Source organism: Anopheles gambiae, chromosome 3 (assembly GCF_943734735.2).
Source record: "Anopheles gambiae chromosome 3, idAnoGambNW_F1_1, whole genome shotgun sequence".
Lineage (NCBI taxonomy): Eukaryota > Metazoa > Arthropoda > Insecta > Diptera > Culicidae > Anopheles > Anopheles gambiae.
The window spans coordinates 39,799,780-39,823,692 of NC_064602.1; the positions used below are offsets into that span (position 1 = coordinate 39,799,780).

General features: G+C 38.9%; 1 protein-coding gene across 1 annotated transcript in view; it reads left to right on the forward strand.

Annotated features, from left to right (window-relative positions):
* Nucleotides 1-1,547: 1,547 nt before the first annotated feature.
* LOC1279112 (neural-cadherin) overlaps nt 1,548-23,913 on the forward strand; it is a 139,319-nt gene continuing 116,953 nt past the window's right edge. The window contains exon 1 of the mRNA XM_061653496.1: nt 1,548-1,827. Coding sequence (XP_061509480.1) covers nt 1,548-1,827 — 280 coding nt within the window. The remainder of the gene's footprint in view (nt 1,828-23,913) is intronic.

The following is a 23,913-nucleotide window of genomic DNA, read 5'->3' on the forward strand; positions in this document are numbered from 1 at the left end:
CCTATTTCCGATTTGAAGAAGGAGAAACAATAGAATGCGCTCTAATAGGTTCAAAAACTCGAGTAGCACCGCTACGGTTTCTATCGATTCCCCGTTTAGAATTGCAGGCAGCAGTGATTGGCGCGCGGCTCGCACATACGATACACAAATCACATCGTTTAATAATCACAAGAACAATCTTTTGGTCGGACTCAAGGGACGTCATCTGTTGGTTACGTTCAGATCACAGACGATACAGTCAATTCGTGGCCTTCAGAGTCGGAGAAATCCTAGAGTTGACCAAAGTAGACGATTGGCAGTGGATATCAACGAAAGCCAATGTTGCAGACGATGGTACGAAATGGGCAAAAATACCCGATTTAAGCACTAACAGCAGATGGCTCAAGGGTCCGAGCTTTCTATGGCAACCGGAGAGCGATTGGCCAGCTTCACCGACACGACCAGATGATACAGCAGAAGAACTACGTCGCAACTTGCTGTTCCATGTCACAACTAAGCCACTCATCCAAATCGATCGATTTTCTAAGTGGAATAGACTTCTGAGATCCGTTGGATATGTCGTTCGATTTTTGAACAATTGCACTCATAGGGCCAATAAAACACCGATCGCAACAGAACCGCTGATACAAGAAGAGCTTCAAAGAGCTGAACAGATAATACTGAAGCAAATTCAGCGAGAAGCATTTCCGCAAGAAATCAAGTGCCTCGAGAATCCTCCAACATTAAAACATCCGTGGTCAAAAGGCATCGAAAAATGTAGCGTACTGTACAAACTCTCACCAACACTCGACGACCATGGTGTGTTGAGAATAAGTGGCCGGCTTGCAAACTGCACTGCAGTGGACGAACTGCTTCGGATGCCCGTGATACTGCCCAGGCGACATGTAGGGACAGATTTAATCATTCATCACTACCACGTGATATATCAACATTGCAACCATCAGACCGTCATCAATGAATTGCGATCCAGATTCTATATACCGCGATTGCTATCGGAGTATAAACGGGTACGAAAAAACTGCCAACACTGCCTTAATCGGAAAGCTGTTCCCGAGCCGCCGTTGATGGGGTGCATTCCTGAACAAAGAACGGCTATAGCTCAGCGTGCGTTCACATGTACCGGAATAGATTATTTCGGGCCGATCAACGTAGTAGTTGGTCGCCGCGTGGAGAAGCGTTGGGGAGTGATCTTCACTTGCTTAACAACACGAGCCATCCACCTAGAAATCGCGCATTCAATGACGAGTTCGTCATGCATCCTGGCGATCCGGCGTTTTATCGCTCGGCGTGGAACGCCGCGAGAGATCATTAGTGATCGAGGTACGAATTTCGTAGGAGCTTCGAGAGAGCTCAAGGAGGCCAGAAAGAGTGTCGACGAAAACACTTTGATAGAAGAGTTTACTAGCCCTGATTTGAAGTGGACCTTTAACCCGCCGGCCGCTCCACATTTTGGAGGCTGCTGGGAACGCCTCGTCCAGTCAGTGAAAAAGGTTTTCGCTCAACTCGAATTGCCACGTCTGCCTAACGACGAAGTATTGCAATCTACCATGGCTGAAATAGAAATGATCATCAATTCGAGACCGCTGACTTACGTGCCGTTAGACGACGATTTGGCACCACCGATAACACCGAATGACTTACTCTTGGGCAGCTCAAACGGCATCAAGCCACCTGCACCGTTCGATGATACAGCGACGGCCGTAAAGTCGACATGGAAAGCGTCGCAGTGTAACGCCAACTTGTTTTGGAAAAAATGGATAGCCGAGTACCTTCCGACCCTGACCCGCAGAACAAAGTGGTTCCTTCCATCTCGTTCGATCGAGGAAGGTGATGTAGTGTTGATTGCTGATAACAACCTACCGAGGAATTGTTGGCCGAAAGGAAGGGTGATAGAAGTGGTTAAAGCCAACGACGGCCAAGTAAGGCGAGCCACCGTGCAGACAGCAAGCGGAATCATCGAAAGACCTGCAACGAAGATAGCCGTGTTGGACGTTCGTAGACCTAACAAATGAAGAACGATACGGTCAACCCACCAAACTCAGAACGTATTTGTGGTGATGCGGCACCAGCGTAACGGTTGAACGATGAACTGAAGTAGATCGCCGACTTTAGTAGGGTAAGTTGCGTATACCAGCAACGTACCGGGCGGGAGAATGTTGTAGAAAACAACGAGGTCGGCGAAAAGTGACACATTGTTGTTTACAATTTGTGTTTATTGATAAGCCGTTGACAGCCGAACCGAAACGTCGCCGATTTGCCGTTACCAGAGGGAGCAGAAAAAAACATCGCCGCGCGAATCGAAAAACGGCCATCGCGCGAGCGCCATGAGATCAAGTCAGAAAGCGTAAGAAAGCGTACGTGAAATTTTTTAACCACCAATCCGCCGCGAAACTTACTTTGCTACGTTGTAAGATTTTGTTCAATAAAGTAGTGCAGTAAACTACGAGTTAAAAGATCACGTTTAAGTTTGAGTTGAAGAAAGAACTTTGCTTCTAGAACAAAGCAGCATAATTATCTAATTATCTAATTTCAAATGCAGCAGAACATAATTATCATCTCGCTATATATTAAATCGCCACAAATACGTGAGAGTAAACATTCAGCGAAAGAGAGAGAGAGAGAGTGGTGAGAGCAGAGCTCTCTTGCAACGCGGGTTGCTGCAAAAAAAATGGCTCCATACACCATTGCACAGTGGAAGCAAACCGGGATGAAAATCATTGTTTTAATTCTAGATTTCAATGCCAGTAGTATTTATGCTTTAAGCCGGTCTCGTAGTACAGTTGTCAACTCGTACGACTTAACAACATGCCCGTCATGGGTTCAATCTCCAAATAGACCGCGCCGCCATACGTAGGACTGACTATCCTGCTATGGGGGGGGGGGGGGGGGGGGGGGGGAATCAATTAGTCACTGAAAGCCAAGCCCACAAGTGGTACAGGCAGGCCTTGACCGACATCGGTTGTTGAGCCAAAGAAGAAGAAGAAGAAGTATGTATGCTTTGAAGTAGATACTATTACATAAGGAAAGACAAAAATAGACTAAGAAACCTCGTTGATTACAAGAAAAAAAATTGCCAAACTTGAGAAATGGTTCAAATCCTTCATATTTAGGCAAATGGAAGGAGCATCTTTCAATTACAATATTTCAAAAAGTACTGGTTGGATTTCGAAACGTAATAGTGTTTTCGAAAGGTTATTCATTTAACTTTACATTTAACCTTTATTTCTCTTCATTTAAATTTTTTATAAAATTTATTGAATAAAATAAAAAGAAAACTTAAAATAAAGTGTTTGTCTTCAACAAGGTAAAGCTCGTACAGTTTAGTATTTACATATTTTCCCTAGTACTCCACATTGTAGAATGACTTGATATAAAACTTCTGTCCAAAAATCAAGATGCACTTTTCGCAACTGTAGAAGTCACATCATATGTTGTAATTATCAGTTTGTAAGAAGTTTAGGTCATATTACTTCTTCTAATTATTTTTAAGCATTATTTTCTAAGGGACAAAAATGAACAAAGTTAATTTAAATAGCTGGCATTTAAATTATGAGTTTTTAGAACTGCAATTCTATTTACAGAACGAAGAAACTGGTTTGGAGCAAATTTTCAATAAGATTATAAGTATGAAGTATAAATCACAATTAGGTCGTTAACATTGGCTGGTGTTATTGAATCCAGTCGTAGCGGCGGCGTACGTCCCGACACTCATTTTCCTAACGTACTAGATCGTTGCTACAGTTTTGTGTTTTGAATAGGACAGAGCAAAATTATGCTACTTTCATGAAAAAAATGTAAGTTTACCAGGAGTTTTCGTAAAACTGGGGCACAGACCTGACCATTACTGGTACATTTACCCTAGTCTTATATGATTGCATCATAAAGAACACACACTGTGGCGCTCTGTTTCACGTGATGCGTTTTTGGCAATCGCGCATATTTTATAACATCGATTTCCAATCATAACAGATCAATCATTTGCCGTGGCCCATATATATAAAGTGCATATATTTAGCAGAATAAGTTTAAAGCATTTTTGATTTTTTTCATATGTGTAATATTATTGTAGACATTCCTGATTAAAATGCAATCTTAATTGTGGGAGAAAATATATTTTGTGTATTTTAATAAGCTTTTCTATAAACTTTTGCGGACCGCGCCTATTCACGTGACGGACCATAAATTGGAGACCACTGATTTAGCATCGCTTTTATGCGCATCGTGCACGCGTAGCCAAAAGCGAATATCAACGGTTTGTATGATCGAAGTATCGTCAGAAAATATTTAGCGATTGGTTCAGAAAGCAGCAACATGGTTGGTGATGTTCTCAGGCCCACTGGGATAATTTCGTGCCACCATCTTCATCACTCTTAGGCAGCCTCCCTGAGTGTTCTCCGGTATGACTGGTGTGATAGTGATGAAAAGCATGATAATGAAAATTTATTGATTTTGAAAGATAAATATTTAACCTCGGTGCCTAATGAATGCATGAACCACGGGTTGGTTCGGTTTCGAAGGAAAGGTAGTACGCGAGACAAGCTAACAAATATGCTGAGCACCAGAGCCCAGAATATGGCTGCTCCTATCCTGCTATAATGAACCGTACAGTGCACGGTAATGTGGTTGTGGTAGTTCGATGCGCGTCGCATCCGGGAGTGTGCGATGCCGCTAGGGGTTGGCTAATGAGTAAACCACGTTCGAGGGGTTTAAACGTGAAATAGGGGCAAAACTCGGTCAATGGCAGATGGTGCTATGATATGCATCCCTCTAAAAATCACACCACAAAACCGGATGAGTTTTATCATGAATTTGGAATTTATCATTTTATAGCGACCAATAACTTCAACTTCAACTTCAACAATAACTTTCAACTTTTTACAGCAAATGTTAGTCTCATTCTACATGTCTCATCGTAAACGAAAGCAGATATACCTGCTGGCTAATTAAACAAGCCAACTGTTAATGTATTTTGTGCAAGTTTGATATTAAATCCACTACCCACTGGTCAAAGTTTATCTTGCCGGATCAGTTTAAGCGATGATTGTAGCGTTGACTAGCAAGAAGTGTACTCCACATACTCCCCTTTGCTATGTTCCATTCACGAATGCATCTTTTCCAACGTGAACAACAGTGTTAGTTCAACTAGCCAGTTTTGAAGCGAGGTTTGTTGAGTCGGTCTCAGTTTGATGCTCCAGCCAAGCATTCCACCAGGCGGTCGGCACTTTCCTCTATCCATCTCGTAGTGCAGTAGATGGTAGCATTAGATTTTACCGGATGCCGTTGATTTCCAATATACAGAATAGCTACTGGGCGTATGCCAGTAATTTAGATCGTAAGAAAATCTAACGGTGCGACCGAGCGTGCCTTCTATCATTATATGAGGTGATTGTTGTTGTGTTAATGGTATTTGTTTCCGTTAAGTATATGCTTATTCTGGGAGACCAATTTAAGTTGCGTGTTGTTTGTATCCCTTGTAGTTGGTATATTGTACAATGTGTCATGAATAATTCCTTATATCAATGAGAGGACCAAGGTGTAAACAATGGATGATTGCGCGAACAGTCACATTAATCCAGTTAGTTGTTTTTTAAAAGGCCACCAATTGTAACATAGAGGGAGGTGAGGATTGAACGATACAGTTGGCTTAAGTTAAAATTTGTTTCAACATTGAACGTTACATGCATGCACATGCACAACGCCATTAAAGGAGAAAATGGAGTAGAATTATGTGTACGTTAAATGGCGGCTGGGGTTAAATGGGGGTTAAATACGGCCTTTTTGGACCGTTTCTCCTGAATAAAAAAAAAAATGGCGTCTGAATTTTAAATACCTTTTTAGTCAACAAGTGTTTAAGCATTCAAATTTTAAAATATGAAAAAGCGATTTGCAATAACAGAACTGATTCGAGCACGATATGGCGATGCTTACTTTTTAGTTTGCCATGTAAGAGATACAATCCTAGAAAGATATGGTCTTTATGAGGTTTTCAGTGTGATTTCATTTACATGTTATATCAAATATACACAAGTAGCTTTCGCAATCCAGTGAGCCGGTCTCGTAGTAGAGTCGTCAACTCGTACGACTTAACAACATGCCCGTCATGGGTTCAATCCCCAAATAGACCGCGCCGCCATACGTAGGACTGACTATCCTGCTATGGGGGGGGGGGGGGGAATCAATTAGTCACTGAAAGCCAAAGCCCACAAGTGGGTACAGGCAGGCTTTGACCGACATCGGTTGTTGAGCCAAAGAAGAAGCTTTCGCAAAGGAGCTTCCCAGTAGTTAAAATGATAGCTGCGTCTGCAAGGTTGGATAAAACTGATTCTCAACATTTCAAAATCTCTCAGGTTTCTCAAACTAGTAACCTCTGCTCGTAGCCTAAGGACTGGCTATTTTCTATGCGGACCTTATAAGACTTAGAAATCTGAATGAATTGTCATTATTATATTTTTAAATAGAATATCTCTGCACTATTCAAGTTAATCTAGAATTAACAGGCAAATATTTTTTATTTAAAAAAAAACCAATAAACTGCTGTATGATATTATTTATACCATACGTACACGATCTGCTCCTTTCAGTACATAAAGCAATTGCATTGACATTCGCTTACTGTTTCTCGAAACCTCAGAACAATGTGCCGGTCGTCCGACATTATTATCAACAACAGTGTTTATAGCTCTCTAACAGATGAACCAGTGAGCAAGACACACCCCAAACGACACTGCTTTCAATTCCATTGCCTGAATAGCAGTAGCAAACACCAAAAACCCAATGTGTGTGCTGAAGCAGCTAAGGAGATGTTGTCGTTTCTACGGTGATATTTACTGGCTCCATTTAGGGCTTGAGGTTGCATCTACCATCCACAATAAAGCAGTCGTTGGTATTTAACTCTGTCGCAATGCTAAGACATTATATGTACAGTTTAACCCTGGTTTCAGTACTGGTCATTTATTCATTAACGAAACTCTGTCTCAGACCTGGAAGGTTCGTCCGAAATAACCCGCGGTTTTCTCTAAACACACATCCGGGAGTGTCAAAGTCAGTAGTACACTGTGGCCAGGTCCCGGGTGGCAGAACTTGCCACGGCACATTGCCCATCACTTGCTGACTGTCTCTTACAATGTTAGAACGACTGGACGTAGTATCGTGTCTTCTGGCAGCATTCCACTGTCAATTCCCATTGACGACTAGCTCATTTTCCGGTTGTGCACTAATTGCTATGCTTTGCACTTGGTTTATGTGCGGAACATGAAATGCATTGGTATACAGCAGCCCGTTCCGACACTAGACAGTAAGGCCCACGAATATAACACAAAAGGGGCACCGGACGCCCAGTTATTACTTGGTGGTTGGTTTAAGGATAGGAGTGTCAGTGACCATGTGGCCCAGGGATTATTATTTTACGGAGCAAAATATTATAATCGCATTTTCGCGGCCTCACTACACAGCAGCAAACGAGTTCGTGAAATTTGGATATCTACTAGCAGGAGATTTTTGTTGGTATGACAAAGCTTATTACCCACATTTCAAAAAACCAGGACGGACTCGAACATTATTCATTGCATTATATTTGATTGTTGATTGGATTCGGTAGCTGCTTTTGCTGTTGGAACAGAAAATCTCGCCTTCATGAAAGAGCACGTCACAATTGCATGAGGTGCAATGACAAAGTAAAACAGGTTACCTTATGGCAACCTAGACACTGCGAATGACACAGCGGAGGGCAATTTAACTACACTGCCTCTATCATTAAGCATGTAATGTAATTCGTGCAGGAAAGCAGACTATTCGACTGTTAGATCTAGTATATATTAGAAATGTGTCAAATGAACCAGAACCTTATGGTTTATTCAGTTCACGTTAAAATATTACTGTACCGGTTCACAAGAACAGAACCCTATGGTTCTTTTGATAAATTGAAATAAAAAAAAAACCTTTAAAAAAATAGAAAAAAAACTTTCTACATCGGCACATTTATATGCAAATCAAGAAGAGGTCGAATTTAAACTGCAAAATGCGTTCTAACGTCATATGACATATTGCCAATATTGATTTGCTGTTCAGGTGACCAGAGCTACCGAATAATCTGTAGTTCTACCAATTTTCGAATAGTGTACTGATTTACAGGTATTACTATTTGTAAATGAACGTAAAACCGAGATTACGTTCACGTTCATCGGATGAATCAAGCCATTGTTGAAAAAGAACGTGGGATGGGATTTTTGTAGGCACCGCTCCGCATGGGTATCGCGTTTGGACGAATGCATAAATAGAGACGTTTCATCCAATGACAGGAAAACTGAAAAAGATGAACAGATTGTGTTTTATTAACAAATGCAACAACCAGAATTACTTCAGGCAGAAAACGATAACAACTATAACAACAATATACTATCAGAAAACAACGATTTTCTGGAAGCTACTTCGGATGAAGATCTGGATAGTGCGATGGTTGACGAAACTGATGGAGGCATTTGGTGAAGAAAGCGGTGAACATCAAAGTGCGAAAAATCGTGTCCCTCCTGACTGGCACAAGGACTACAATACTTTTGCGTTTACGTTGCGTGCTCAAGATGTGTACAGCATTCCAAGTGATATGGCTGAAATATAAAAAAATGTGATTGATTGTGATAAAATGTGAAGATAAACAATGTGACAGTCACTTTGGGAGTAAGCAGTCGCAGGCCGAATTGGAATCGTGTTGACAATAAATGGGTGTTCACTATCAAGTGTGACGGTAAACGAAAATTTGACAGGCCCAAAACTCGACTTGTTGCGAAAGGGAAGCTGAATGGATTCGATTATTCGGAAACATATTTTCCTGTGGCGAAGATGACAACCATGCGAATTTTGATGTTCTTGGCAATTCAGGGAAATCTACTTGTTTAACAAAATGAATATAAAGAATGTGTTCCTCAATGGTGGCCTTTTAAATTGATAAAAAGCAGGCTTTCAGGCGAGAAACAACTTACTGTTGAAGCTGATAAATGCCATTTGTTGAGACGTTATCAACAGAATTCTTTCTTTCACCTGAATGTACAATAAATGTAAAATACACAAGCGTTTCTTTGAGCTACTTTATTTTATTGGATCTAAAATTCTGTCGCTTGGTTCTTGGATCAGTGAAAGAATGGCTAAATATCGTAACTTTTGCCACGATCGGGAATAATCGTACTATCGAGACTGCTCGGCCCGATCGTTATCAGCAGATAACCATACGACTCCACTTCGATAGTGTCCTCTATCGAGATTGAAGGAAAACACCACTGTGCAATCGAATTGATCGTTTATATTTATTTTAATATTTACCACCATTATTGGAATGAAACAAGTGACCTTTGCTTGTAATTCACAGATAAGAATAAGAAATTGTTCGAGAGATTAAGTAGTAGTGGAATACGTGAGAATACTGCGATACCAATAATACTAGGATTGATCAGTTTGAGGCAAGATTTTGAAGTATGCAATGATCATATTATCCTATGAGAAACTGTTTTAATAATGTAAGGATATAAAAGGTTCCTCCCTCTTTCACCCACCAAATTGAGAACGTGTTTTGGCTCTGTTAAAAAACTAGGTGAAGTTACAATTACAGTACATCTAAAGTCCTCATATTTTCACTTATTATCTGACTTTGTGGCACCGTGGACAGTTCCTTACGTGACTTCCGTACTTGCGTAATGCCCATCGAAATTAATTTGTTACAACCGATAGCTTTTGACGCGGCTTTATACCAAAAAATATTTATTCTTATCAATGGAATATATGGAATCAATGGAATATCAATGTTACTTGTCTTTTACTAGTATTAATTAAGGTATTTCGTAGAAATATTGACAAAATTTGCTCCATAACTTCATTCTTGATACTTTTAAATGATTTCATTACTTTCAAATTATGTATAACAATAATACCCTGTTAAAAATTACTGTGATATTAAAAATGGTCGGCCTAAGTTATTTAATACGCAAATTACCACCGAAACTAGTCGCTGGACTATTGATAACTGATAGTAAATCATGTTAGCACCATATTGGCCATTAATGTCAAGCTACGTGGTCGTTTTGCAATGAAATGAAGACTATCCGACTTTCATTACTACTTTTACTACTTTTCATAAATTTCATAACTTTTAACACATTTATGCATAGTTTTTCGAGATTTTAAAAGAAATCGGTCAGATTTTTTGCAGGGACACAGATGAAGAGTGTCTTCACCGACGAATGAAAAAAAATTAATACGTGGTCTTGAGAACTATTCAGGGTGCCGTAAAGTCAGTATAAAAGGTGAAAATATGAGTTGTCCGACTTTAGGTGTCCGCCAATGTATGTTTCTATCGTCGAGAAAGTGGTGTGGCAACAGTTTCATCTTATCCACTATTTCATCAGTGTTGAAAGGTGGTCAGAGAGTAGGGAAGAAAACAAAACAAGCAAATTATACATAATTAATTATGAAGAAGAGAGTGTGAAGTTTACTGTGGATGGTGCGCTTGGGGAAAACAATTTTTTTTTCCTAGACACTTTACGACCATTAGGCTTAAGTTGAGCGATTTCATGTTCATTAGTGATAATTGGGGATAACCACACGGATTTCATTGCGGAAAGGGTGCGTTTCATTCCTTGGTTTTCTTGGTGTTTTCCATTTGAATGTTTGTTTTTCTTTTTCCTGCATAGTTTCAGTGAACTTTTTTTTCAACAGTTTTTCTCTGGATTTTGGTATTGAAGAGCGCAGTGTTGAAGAAGTTTATTTGATCGAGGGTATTTAAATTTTCTGTGCAGGGGCCGTAATACTAATGATGATTGTTAAGGTTGGAATGTGTAAGAATAGTGATTGGAATTGACTAAAATTATTCGAATCAAAAATTACGCAGTGTAATGTGGGATAGGTTACGGATTCGGGCCCAACCATATCCGAGCATTGATTTTGCAATGTTTGCCGATCATTCAGATACCAAATGAACAAGCCATTGAATATCAAATTCGTTCAAATCGTAATAAAAAACCATCCTTTGAGCGTAGCTATACTTGACAATGATCCAACTTGTAACTAGCGCTGTGCTTACAAGGATAATGGACGACTGTTGGATAATTGACGTCAAATGTTGTTCAAAGAATTATGTTAACGAACCACAAACAAGATTGGGTATCTGTCAACAAAAATGATAATTGACCTTTAGAAAGTATAATTTGATGTTGAAATCGATTCATATCTCATGTTTATTGACTTATTACAATCACATTGTAATCCTTATGCCTTGGCCGGACCACTTGCTGCTGACTCCAACACACTACATCCATCATGTTCTTGTCGAAATATCCTCTGTTCCCCGAAAGAAGAATGTATGATGAGTGTGTGTTTGTATCCAAAAGCTCCCAAAACGATACTTATCAGCAGAAAATGACCATACCCTGTCTGGCAGACGGACCCATTGGAGATTTCACCGTTTTGCTTGTCATGTCATCGTTTGTATGACAAACAAGGCATCGCACATCACTGGCGACATGCAGGCCAGTGCTAGGAGCTGGTACAAAACAACAACAGCAAAAAGCAAGAGAAGCCGGATAACTCGTCACAATCCCAAAGGACAGTAGCGAATGCTGGACAATCTAAAATAACAAAGAAAAACAAAAACTATGTCTAGCAGGCATCGAGCAGAGTTTTGACATGAGTTATCATCCAACATTTCCTTTGGCTTTTGAGGACCAAAGCCATTTGGTTGGACCTCTTTTCAAGTGCAATTCATTTCCACCTTGTGGAAGAGTGTCCAGCTGTCACCGTAATGCCAGCCGCTCATCAACGCAATTGTTTTGTTGCGTGCTTCCTTGCTCTGTAAATCGAGACAAAAAAATCCTCTTTGAGCAAGCGACTGTCTGGCAATCTGTACACACGACATAATAATAATATTTGTTTCAGTTTCCAGTTGATACAACTCTTGTCAAAATACTCATTACTCGATTAAGGATGGCAACATATTTGAAATCTTGCTGAGACACTTGCATTTAAACAGGTCATTTTATTTTGGTTACACATGTACTTTTCCATATTTTATGCATGTAGCCATCTAGTCCTCAGAATATACATGTTTAACGTATCATACTTACGCTTTATTTCAGTTTTATGATCATTATCCCACATTTTGCCACAGGATCCTGCGAGCGTAGAATGAAGACATTTTTAGAGTTTCGACAATATTCTTAAGCAAAAGACTCATAAAAGTTACATGATTGTAAGTGAGGGGGTTTGAAATTATATTATCTTGTGTTTTTTTATGGTTACCATCGTACGGTACTATAAAGCGCTACTTATTTTCTATCCTCCAAAATGTACAACAGCAAAAAAAAAAACACATAAAATTAAGCTCTGGCTCGCTCTGCATCAAGATTTGACTTGAAGACTTGAGATGAGATCAATAAACTTTTTAGTAAACTGGATGCCCGATCAGTTGAGAAGGGATGGTACTAGAATGGATCGATTTATTGCGCGGAAAATTGAGCTCATAGACTATTTATAAATTATTGTAATAAAAAGGTATAAAAATGGAGCAAAGAAAATTCTGACTATATCAAAAGTCACCAGTGAGTATTCATTTTTTCATGTTGACCGTCACCGTTGTGGTGGTAGTTTTCCAGCTGAAAATTGACGCTGGCAAAACCGTCGTCACTCGTTTGATGTGTTGTTGTTTATTTGTTTGCACACTGAGGCTATGGAATTACCGGCAGCATAACCGTGACGTTCGCGTTGATGGTTGGCGTTGACTGGTTTAGGGATTTTGTGAGGATCTACTTTTATTGATCCCTGGATAATATGTAAAAATGGCGTTCAGTACAAAGTGTGTTTCTTGATGTACAACGTGTGTGTGGTGCAACACACAATTGAATACAGTTTATCATAATACAAGCTGTGAGGTCCAAAGCTGTTTAAATTGATACCAACAAAAGGTTAGCAAATCTCAAATGAACGTGCCTATTTTTGTCAAAGATATAAAACAACAAATAATGGAGGTCCTGTTTAACAATCCAATTGCCTACCAATTACATCACGCCAGCATTGTAGGTCCTGATACACAAGCGAATTACTGCAAATCGCTCATTTGTTACTTTAATTCTCGTTTCCCGCTGTGTGTGATTATTAGCACACTGTCATGCCGTAAAATATCGTTCAAACGCTCGTCGTTACACCGAAACCGAAACCAAAATTACTTACTAGCGAACCAACGACGGCCGGTCGATTTATGCTAGCTACAGTGCGGATAAACAAAATTACTGCTCCACAAAGTTCCCACATAAAACCCCGCAAGAGACACGGACACACGAATATCGCCATTCACCTTTGCCGGAAGGGCTACACCGTTGTCAATGGGTGGCATCAATTGAGCGATGGAACGAAAAGGAATCTTTGTTCCTCCGACCGCATCTTTAAGCATTTCTGGCTTCTTGGAAAATGCGCCATTTTTATTACGGCCATAAAACATGGACGCAGCGCAAAACTTGGTTCCGTGGAAAACGTTTCTTGACTGACAGCAAAATTTAGTTGAGACAGGCTTTGTATCTGTTGCGTCGCTCACTGGCCCGTAATGTTATCGTGGGTCGCAAAAGATTTATCCGTTTGCTTGCAATTCTCTCTAATTTTGAAGCGTGTCGTTCTCCTTTCGGTGTGTCGCGTATTGTTTGTAATTTTAATATTTGTTTCTACCTGTCCATGGTTTTATGTGCTTTTTGCTCACTGTTTATCGTTTTCGGGACCACTTGTAGGATGAGTCTGTTATCAATTATATGGCACTGCTGGAGCATCTTTGGGTATGGAAATCGTTAACAACAGTAAAATGACACCGGTCGGGTGGAATGAATCGTTTTCATTTCCTACTGTTCCGCCGCTGAGACCGGATTTCAGCAAGTTGTTTTTTTGAGCGTTTTTCCAGCGGAAATTGAAGCAAAAATATTTGCTTATAATTTGAATACATTATTGTTCACGTTCGCACTTCACGCTTGAGGTTTCGTTTGGAATTCATTATCTCTTTTTCATTCGCTGTCTACACAGGTATTTTCAATCGAACGTATGAGTTTGCATTTAATATTTTTTTATTGACAATTACATATAAACTATTGGTTCTCGAAGTGAATTATTGATTTACTTATTCCGTATTTAGATTTATTCCGTGCTTACCGACCAACGAGAGCTTTTTTTCTTTAATTCACGGTGAAAAAATGAACATCAAGTAAGCAGCTACACGAGTAATGTACAGGGCCATCTTGCTGCTTATTTGAATAAATGTACTGCAGTATTTGAATAAATTTCAATCATAACTAAATGTAAATTATGCATTACAAAGATGTGAAATGGTCAATTTCTGTACTGGGCAGTTTATGATGAGCAGATCGCTTTTGTGTGGTCTTATCGTAATTGTGGACTGACAAAAACGAAACCGAAAATACTTTGAGCGTGGAATGTTATTTTTACCAGAGTATACGCTTAATTCATTGCTAAACGATAGTTAGCAGTAATGACGGACACAATGGGACATTTTGGACATAAGTGCATAGTTTCTATTCAACAATAATTTTCTCGTGCCTTTGTCGCTACACCACAACGCACGGTAAATTGTCCTTTCAGCGAGCTATGACAATGATGCCGTTATTGCTTTGTGACCCTTTTTGAACATTTTTAGTCTAAGATGAAGTAAAGCGCACATCTGCAGGTCGGGCAGATGATTTGCTGCTAAATAAAACATGATTTTTATGATAATGCTTCGACATATGCTCCGTGGAATCATCACCGAATGAATATTAGATCAAGAAATAACTTAGGAACCACATGATTTAATGATTCTGTTTTTTTTCTTTTTATTTGAAACGAAATTAAAAAGTCTCAAACACTTAAATGTGCACGAACAGAGAATCAAATACTCAAATACATTAAGAAAGCGAAAAACATTTGTAATGTTTTTTTTTGTGAGTTTAGCAGCAATAACTTTAATACCAAACATTTATTCATGCATGTGGCTAATAATCTAGACTAAATATATTCTCATAGTGTCAAGAATCTCGAAATTTTGTAAAAATTAATTAGCACAGTCTTAAGGAATGATCTGGTAAATTTATGTTGCAATCAATGTTCGCGCCCAAACGGTTCGCTCCGACATTGAATCAGTTGTAGCGCGTGTGAAACACGCAGCAGATAAAAATAACCATGGATGGGAAAAAAAATTTTTTTTTTACCACATTATCACTTATTCAGTATGAATTTTAAAGAGTTAATATTGAATTATATGGATCAGTGGCCCCTGGATGGAATTCTCGAATATTTCCGTCAAAAACTATTTGATGAATTGCAGACCCCTCGGGCTATGTATGTACGACTTTTGATTTCATTATTGTTCGTGAAGAAGTATACTTAGCGGAGCAATCATTTTTTGCAAGTGTAAGCTGTTTTCCTCCGTTGGACAGTGAAGCCATAATGGAATTATCTCTAGGCTCTCAGTTAGAGCTCCCAAACGGCTTTGACTCGCAGTGCATTGCATCAAAGGTACAGCGATTGAAAGAAATGAAACGTATACAGTCTGTTCCCGTATTATCCGGTTTTCGACTTACGCGAATTCAGATATACGCGGTTGTCGAAATTTTACAGATGAAATGTCAAATCAGTATAATTTGCTTCAAGAATTGTCCAATGCAGTATAAATTGCATTTTTGCTCAAATTTGAATCCTTACTTACGTACTTATCCGGCGCTACAACCACTTTGTGGTCTTGGCCTGCCCAAAAGTGTTCGAAACCTCTCACAGTCTTGCGCCTTTGTCTGCCAGTTCGTTATCCCGGCTTTAATGCCGGACGCCTCCACGCTATCTTGCCACCTTTGCCAGTTTGGGCCTGCCACGCCTTCTCTGTCCTTTTGAACGGCTTAACAAGTCTTTACGGGCTGTGTCGTGTCCAAGCGTACAACATGGCCAGCCCACCGAAGCCTGGCGAGCTTCATATGCAGCATGACAGTGAGGTCGCCGTACATCTCGTATAGCTCGACATCATAGCGGCTCCTCCATTGTCTTTCCACACATACGTGGAGTACCCATGTGAGTACGTATGTGAGTACCGGTACTATAGGTTATAACGTCCCACTCCATCTCGTGGACTGTATAGTGGGGATACAAACTTCAGAGCAAGAGCCCTAAAAAGGCTGGCACCCAGATTCGATCCGCCGCCTTGCTAACTGCAGAATTCTTAGTACAGTCTTGTCTCTCTCATTTAGAGTCAAATTTACCAACAAGAACCATGCTCTCCGATAATTAGGAGAAGGAACTTAGTACGATCAAATGAAATTCTATCTTTATATGTTAGCAATTTCTTGGGTGTTCTGATCATGAGCCTACGTGCTCCGTCAGCGATGGATATATTTTCTTCTATAATTCTCGTTCAAGTATGCACTATTCCACCTGGACTTTAGTTAATGGGATTTCTGGTTAATGGGAAAAATAGATATAGTGCGTGTTGCCTATGTGTGGGTGTTATTATCTTTTGCCTAAACTTAAGGGTATGGTTTACCTATTCAATTTTTAATCAAGGGTGTTTTATGCCTATCTCAAAATCCAACAGGTACTATATATGTGCTTTATAGTCCCAGCTTCGTCCATTGCGACAGGTTCTTTGAGGTGAACTGCTATCTCAGACTGAATGACCGGTTGGCAGCCAGTATCCTTGCACGTAACTCAGCTTCCATGCTTCTGTCGGTGCTGATATATGACCCGATATAGGTGAATTCTGGGACGACTTTAGAAGTACGTTCACCTATCTGTACGTCACTCTTAAGTAAGCTTGGATTTATTGTTGGTAGGGCTGCTGATGTGGCCACCATCAGTTTATCTGCAATCTGAGAAGAAGCAAAAAACTGAATATTGAAAATTTATACAGGCTAAACTCGACTTAATCACGATGTATCGACTTGTTACAGGGTAATAACTTGTCATGGACTCCTGACTAGACATATCAACTAGAACATATCAACTCCTGAATTAATTTGTTAATTTGCTTATCGACGCTAAGTTTATAAAAATAATGAATAAATAATGATAAACAAAAGAAATAATGTAAGGATAACATCCACTATCCAAACCAATAAACACAAAACAATTTTAATGAAAAAAAATCAACCTTGAAAACACATCTGATATGTTAGGCGATTTCAACAAATGAACGTGAAGGAAATTGAAAACCAACGCTGTCTAAATCGTAAGCACCCCACTGTCGGTATCAATTACTGCAAACACTTTCATTGTATTTACCCCGTTGGGACGTTTTTTTCTTCCTGCCGATCGAATATCATCTTGGCAAAACAAAATCGTACCCGCCACAAATAAATCGTGCCATGTTTCATATTCCTCGTAACGCCGTGCTGCTTATGTGTCGGTTCTACAAAGTAGGTTCTCGAAACGTTCTGGTTCTTTTCTGTCAGTCTGCAAAATTTGGAAGAAAGGAAGATTTTTTCCCCTTTTACACTCGAGCGAAAATTTGATGAATTAAAGAAGTGGAGATCGCTACTTGCACTTATAATTACTCGAATTACACAATTTACTTGACAGGTTTAATAAAACTTGACACCTTAGACAGCGGATTACTGGGAGTAGGATCAAGTCGAAAAAGAGATCAAAAAAGGCCCAAAGCGCTGCTGGAGAACAGGTAGTTAAATTACTCTTTCGTATTCCCAAACTGCCGCTTCATGTTCAACCCTTGGTAAATGATGTATAAAGATAACAAATAACACTATCTGGTTCAATGATGCTTGTGGCAGGAAACTGGAAAACTGGCTGTAAACAAACTCCATTCCTGTTGGTGCTTTACAATATGATTGCGGTAAAATCGATTTGCAAGAAAATAAGCAAACAGGAAATTGTTTCCTTGTTGGTTAGAGGATTTTCGACAGGGGTGTGCTGGAAGCATAGGAGGTGGCAAAGGGTGAGAAAACTAAATAAAATAAATCAACCGCCATTCCAATCCTTCCCTTTCCTCAATCACTTGGCCGTCTGTTTCCGCCCGTGGTAGTAAACAAAATTATAAAAATCGAAATCATGCCTCTAGGACAGGTATTCCTTCAAATTACGGGTTGGTTCAAAACAACAGATAAGACCCACTCAACACTCTTCCACCGTTCAGCCTTATGATGGTAGCTTTGTGGATTGAAAAAATGAGAATCGGTTTCCGTTCCCTACCAGCACCAACAATGCGGTCCCGGTGAGGAACGCAAAAAAGGGAAAGGTCTAATTGATTTCGCAAACTATTGTTTGCCCACACACTTCCACTTGAAAACACAGTTCGGATGAAACATTTCCTCGAAGGTCTCAGAAGAATGTCCAAATTACTTTGAACGCTCGGCAAATAGAACCAAAGTGTCGGTCGTTTATTTGTAGATTGTGTTTTGTCACAAGAGATGGGTGCAAAGGTATAATAAATCTTTCTTTCATCCTTTGGTTTAGTGAATTTCAATTATGCTAGAAAATTTTCAATTGTTATGTGCTGAGTTGGCCATTCCATATATCCAAGCTGAAAGTTACACATTAATTGAATGCAATCGGTTAATATTGAAATGCAAGAAATCCTCAGGATTCTGCAGACCATGAGCGTATTTTTTATGCATAGAAGGTAAAACCACAACCAACAATTAGTCAATTCGCACATTAACCTACTTTTAAGAAATATTTCGTTATTTCACATAAACACTGCTAAGAAAGATCGAATTAGATCTGAATGTCTCTTTAGACTTTGCGTGAAAGTGATTTTTGTTATTGTTGTTGTTGTAGTTGTTGTTTTATTTCATAAAATTTGATAAATATTTGATAACATTGATAATTTTAGCATTTGATAACATGGCCTAATCTACACCAAAAGAAAAGATATACAATTTCCCTACTTTTTAGACTGTAAAACAAATTGAAAAAAATAATTACATCTATTTCCTTGTGATCCTTTGTAGACCAGTATATTTTAATCGAGAACAAAGCGGGAACGCATGGAAATGTATTTAATTTATTTTATATTTCAAAATATTATGTAAGAGCGTTTCTACATACACCAAGACTGCAGCTGAGAGATGGCTGTGAGAGAATTGACAACCGGTTTCTCACGCTGGTGTGTGTAGAAGCTCTGAAAAGCGCCGAGATGAGACTTTTAAAATGATGTTCAAAAAATTCATTTTAATCGCTAAAATGAAATCAAAAAAGTTTCTTTTACTTTTTAATAATATTTCTACGATTATTAGACGGCAAAAATGCAAACTATAATTGATCAATCGCTATAAACTACCAATTCAATTTTTTCTCAGCTCCATCGTTCTTTGCATGCCGAGGAGATTTCTCTCACCGAAAATGCTGTCAGTCGCTGTCAAAGCATGCTGTCAGTTACTTTCTCAGCTGCATTCTCGGTGTATGTAGAAACGCTCTAATATTACAATTTTGGGAATAAATTTTCTATTCTTTTGGTGTGCATAAGGCCACATTCTTAAAAATATCTAGCTGGCCCGGAAAACTAAGTATTTCCCAAAAAAAACTATAATATTTTAACTTTGCTTTTGAGCTTGGGATAATTGTATCGTGTCTGTACGCTCAAAGTATCCTATTGTCAAGCGTAACCGCCAGGTATCTTACACTAAGTAAATAAGAAATCATTTTAAAGATTATTAAATAACCTTTCTAAAACACAATTAACTTTCAAAATCAAATAAGCACTTTTTGAAATATTGTAGTGGAAAAATGCTCCTTTAATTTGCCTAAATATGAAGGATTTGAAACGTTTTTCAAATTTGACTTTTTTCCTTTCAATCCAAGGAGTTTAAAAACCTAATTATTTGCCTTTCGTAATGTAATAGCATCTACTGTAAAGTACAACAATGATTTTCATCCCGATATGTTTCCACTGTGATATGGTTTGCGGAGGTTCAAAATTACATTATTTACATTATGGAGATTTACATCAGGTTCAATTTTGCGCTGCTTATTATGGCCTTTCGTTTACATTCACGTGCGCCTATCATGCCTGATTTTGAATGATACTGGAGCTGGATGATGCGAGCACATGCTCTGTGCAGACTAAAGTGGTTATTTTATACAGGTGGGCTTATAGCTCTTCCCATCAGGCCATATTGAAAAACAGCAAAGACAGGTCGAGGGACGCTTATTCACTGTATCGTCTTCAATAAAACGTCAGCACGAACTGCTCCGGTTGAAGAGCATCTCCGACAGAAGGTCATTTCAACAACTCGTAAACCACTTCGTCAAACTTAAACGAATGTTTCGTCCTGTATAATGACCATACCCACGTTTCAGTATTTCAACCAGTACAAAATTCGTGCAGGACTTGAGATCAATCGATTTACCTTTTTATGCTCATGCATTCCCCTTTTATGATACGACAATGTATTTCACCTGTCAATCGAAAAGCTTGATCCTGTTTGTTCGACATCCCAACAAGTATTACATCGAAACGGGAACGACCCTAGTCGGTTTATGTGCATCAGTCAAAAATCCTGCTCCCTATTTCAATGATGATTCACTGCACACAAAAGCTTGCCTCGTTCAAAGTCTAAGGTGTGCTATAAAACATCCTTATGGCTGTCCAAATTTAACAACCACTTGGAATCGTACCCTTGACAGCGTCATCCCTTATGTTTCGAGAAGGAATGGAAGACAATAAACGAGCATTTCCTAAAATGAACAGTGTTGGCTAACGGAAGGTTTTCGACTATTAAAAGGCTATTAAAAAGTTATTGAACAATTGTCGTTTGATTATTTAAAAAACGAATCCATTTCTAAACCAATACATTAAATCAAAAAATTTCAACCAACGGTATTTTAACGGTTTGTGTTAGAAACTAACAAAGAAACCGAATTTTTTAGGCTTAGGCGTGGTGCCAAAAAATTAGTTTTTATTTTAGGCGTTTTGTGGCTTGTTCTCTCGGTGAGTTCGTTTTACTGAAAGGGCCGAAACTGCCGTTCGTTCCCTATTTAAACTATTTTGTCCTATCCGCGATGCGCTTGGCTGACAGTTCGGCGGAACCCTACAACGGTTACAACAGTTTGTATACTTTTGTAATTCTGGATAATTCATGCAATTTATGGAGGCCAAAATTGTTGTGACAGATGAAAAAAAACCCTAAGCTACAAAAAAGTATAAAAATTTAATGAAAACTTCAGGCTGCATTGAAAATATATTTTTATCTTCAATATAAACTTTTGTTCCACCATATTACGACCACAGCAAGAAGCTTCTAACTTAATCTGAAGCAGGGTCTTTGATGCATCTATGAAGTAGTTCTTCTGAGTTCGCTTACAGACTGTAATCAGATTTCATTTTTCGTGTTTGACCGTCCGAAAGGGCGACATTGCTTTTTGTCTGCTTTACCATCGTTCAACTAAAGGACAGGACTAAAATCAGATAAACTTCACCAGCTGACATGGCCTGTCGTCGCATTATCTGTGTGGCATCAAGAGCAGATCCGTAGGGCTTTGCTGGGTAATGAGCTGAAAACAACTGATTGTTGCAGCCAGACAAGCAAAAAGATTCATCGAGACACACTAACCAAGGAGGGGAAGCGGGAACCAAGGTTCGAAAATGTCCAAACCGCTACAGCGCTATCTAAAAGGAATATTAGTATCGAACGGTGTAGGTTGCATGCACAAGAGGATTTTGCTGTTGTATGACAGTAGTTTTTCGTAGTGTTTTGACATTAGCATCTTTTGAAGTTTTTCTATTATTGAATGTTTTGTTTTATATTTAAAAATCTATGTAGATATATTAATTTACAAATTTCGTTTGTTTAATAAAATTATCTTTTCTCATCGCAGATATATAGATCAATGTTACTCAAACTAAATAAAAATAGACCAGTTTAATGATATACAGGTTTTTCTGATTCCTCCTTGTCTCTTCAGTTTTACTTTTTCTATGATTAAGCTTGAAAACATGTTAAAGTCGTATCAATTAATCATTCTAGGAAACTAGTTAACCATTGTGTTAAAAATAGTCAACCGCGATAGACCTGTTGAGCGAATTAATGAAAACAACATTTTATTTTTATGACACTATATACAGTCCAACGCATCATTATAAACTAGATCATGGGAACGCTCAGTTATAGGTCCTTTGGTTTGTAAGTGATGTAAGTAAGCCACGGAGGCTAGATACTTTATGGAGAAATAAATTAAAATAAATAAATAAATTTAATCACTTGACAGCTCGTTATGTCATGCAAATCCGTTGTTCAAATATCTCATTGCGAATTAATACAACTCAATAAAATTGATCGTCTAATGTCCTTTATTTCAACAATGTTTACCTTTTGTTGAGAATAAATCAATCTATGTGTTTTTATGTACTGCTATTAATCTCCCCATTTCATTCACCTCTTCCCAATAACTGAGCAAGCATTAGGCTGTTGATGTTGTTTTTTTTTGTCACCGGTTCGCTCTTCCTGTTAGTACATATTGCTGTCCCTCTGCCGACTGCCGCCGCGTCACGGTACGACGATGCAAACCCGAAATTGGAAAATATCGCCCTACCCCAACACAAAATGCATTGGCAGCTTGGCAGGAAAACAGACCATCGAGTGCATCAACCAACATTCTAAATAGGGGAAATCTAACATTCTCCTGTGGCATTTGTAATGACCGAACGATTGCCGAACGATTGCCGAACAATAGCCGAAGCGAAAATGAACACTCGTGAATGACGTGCGAAAAGCTCTCAAAGCATCCCGGTTCAGAGTTTATATTCGGGTTTGTTCATTCCTACGATTGAACGTTGCGTTACGTCTAACAATAAAACACAATGAAATAAGCTTCGTGATTCGGATTGTGGCCCGGTAATCGTTACTACCCGTTAGTTTATCTTTGACCGCAGTTGAGACTGGATCTAGGCTGGACACGTTTTCTAAAGGTGAACGCTTTCAGTTTGTTATCTGAGTCGTAAAAACAAAAGAACATTCATTGCGACATTTTTCATCGTTTTCACTGATAGCGATAAGGTACAACTATATTCCGTGAGTGTGTAAATGTATTTAAGTTGTTTATATTTGAAACGTGAGATGAAGTTTTATTTTTGCATAATTTTTTTGAGCTATTAAAAGTAGTTTTTTAATGGGTTGATATCTGATAAGAGAACCGGAGTAAATATAATCACAGTTTCTGTTTCTTATCAATTGACATAATATGTCTTTAAACCTTACACGATAACATGCTTATGCAAGTCAGTAAAATCATTATATCAAGTGCAGGAGCACAAACTAACAACTTCGCTTGGCGCATTTCGCATTTCGCTTGGCATACGTTTGTATGAGAGGGTCTCAGTATGTGTTTGTATGTATTAAGCAAAAGTCGAAGAAGTATGTACTACCGCTTCATTTATCTCTAACGTGCACAGTGAAGAAAGCAAAAACAAAAAAGACATTAACGTTTTCTAGAACTGGAAAGAAAACACAAGCCTTCGTGACACATATACATAGAGTCAACACACATGTACTAAAGGCACGAAAGTGCCGAGCTACGGCTGCATACCAGCTAGCGGAACAAGTAGCGCACAACACTTCACAACAAGTTCGCGTTTCTGCCGGTACGAAACGTGTGTTGAATTAACGCAGCAAATATAATCCACAACCGTCAAGGTGTGCTGGCAACGTTCAGTGATGAGTGATTTTCTGCAGTGGCAAAAACAGTGGAACATAGCATTACCTTCTCCTTATTTATGGTTTTGTTTGTAAATTATTGTGTATGTGTGCTTTATTTTCATCTACCACGTCAGTTTCTTTATGTCAGTATTCGGAATTAAAATCTGAGGAAAGTCAGCTGTGACCCGTGATAGTGTAAATGTATATTATAAACCTCACATACCAGCAGTTTGTTACAGCGAATGTGAGATAAGGAAAGAAATTACCTCCT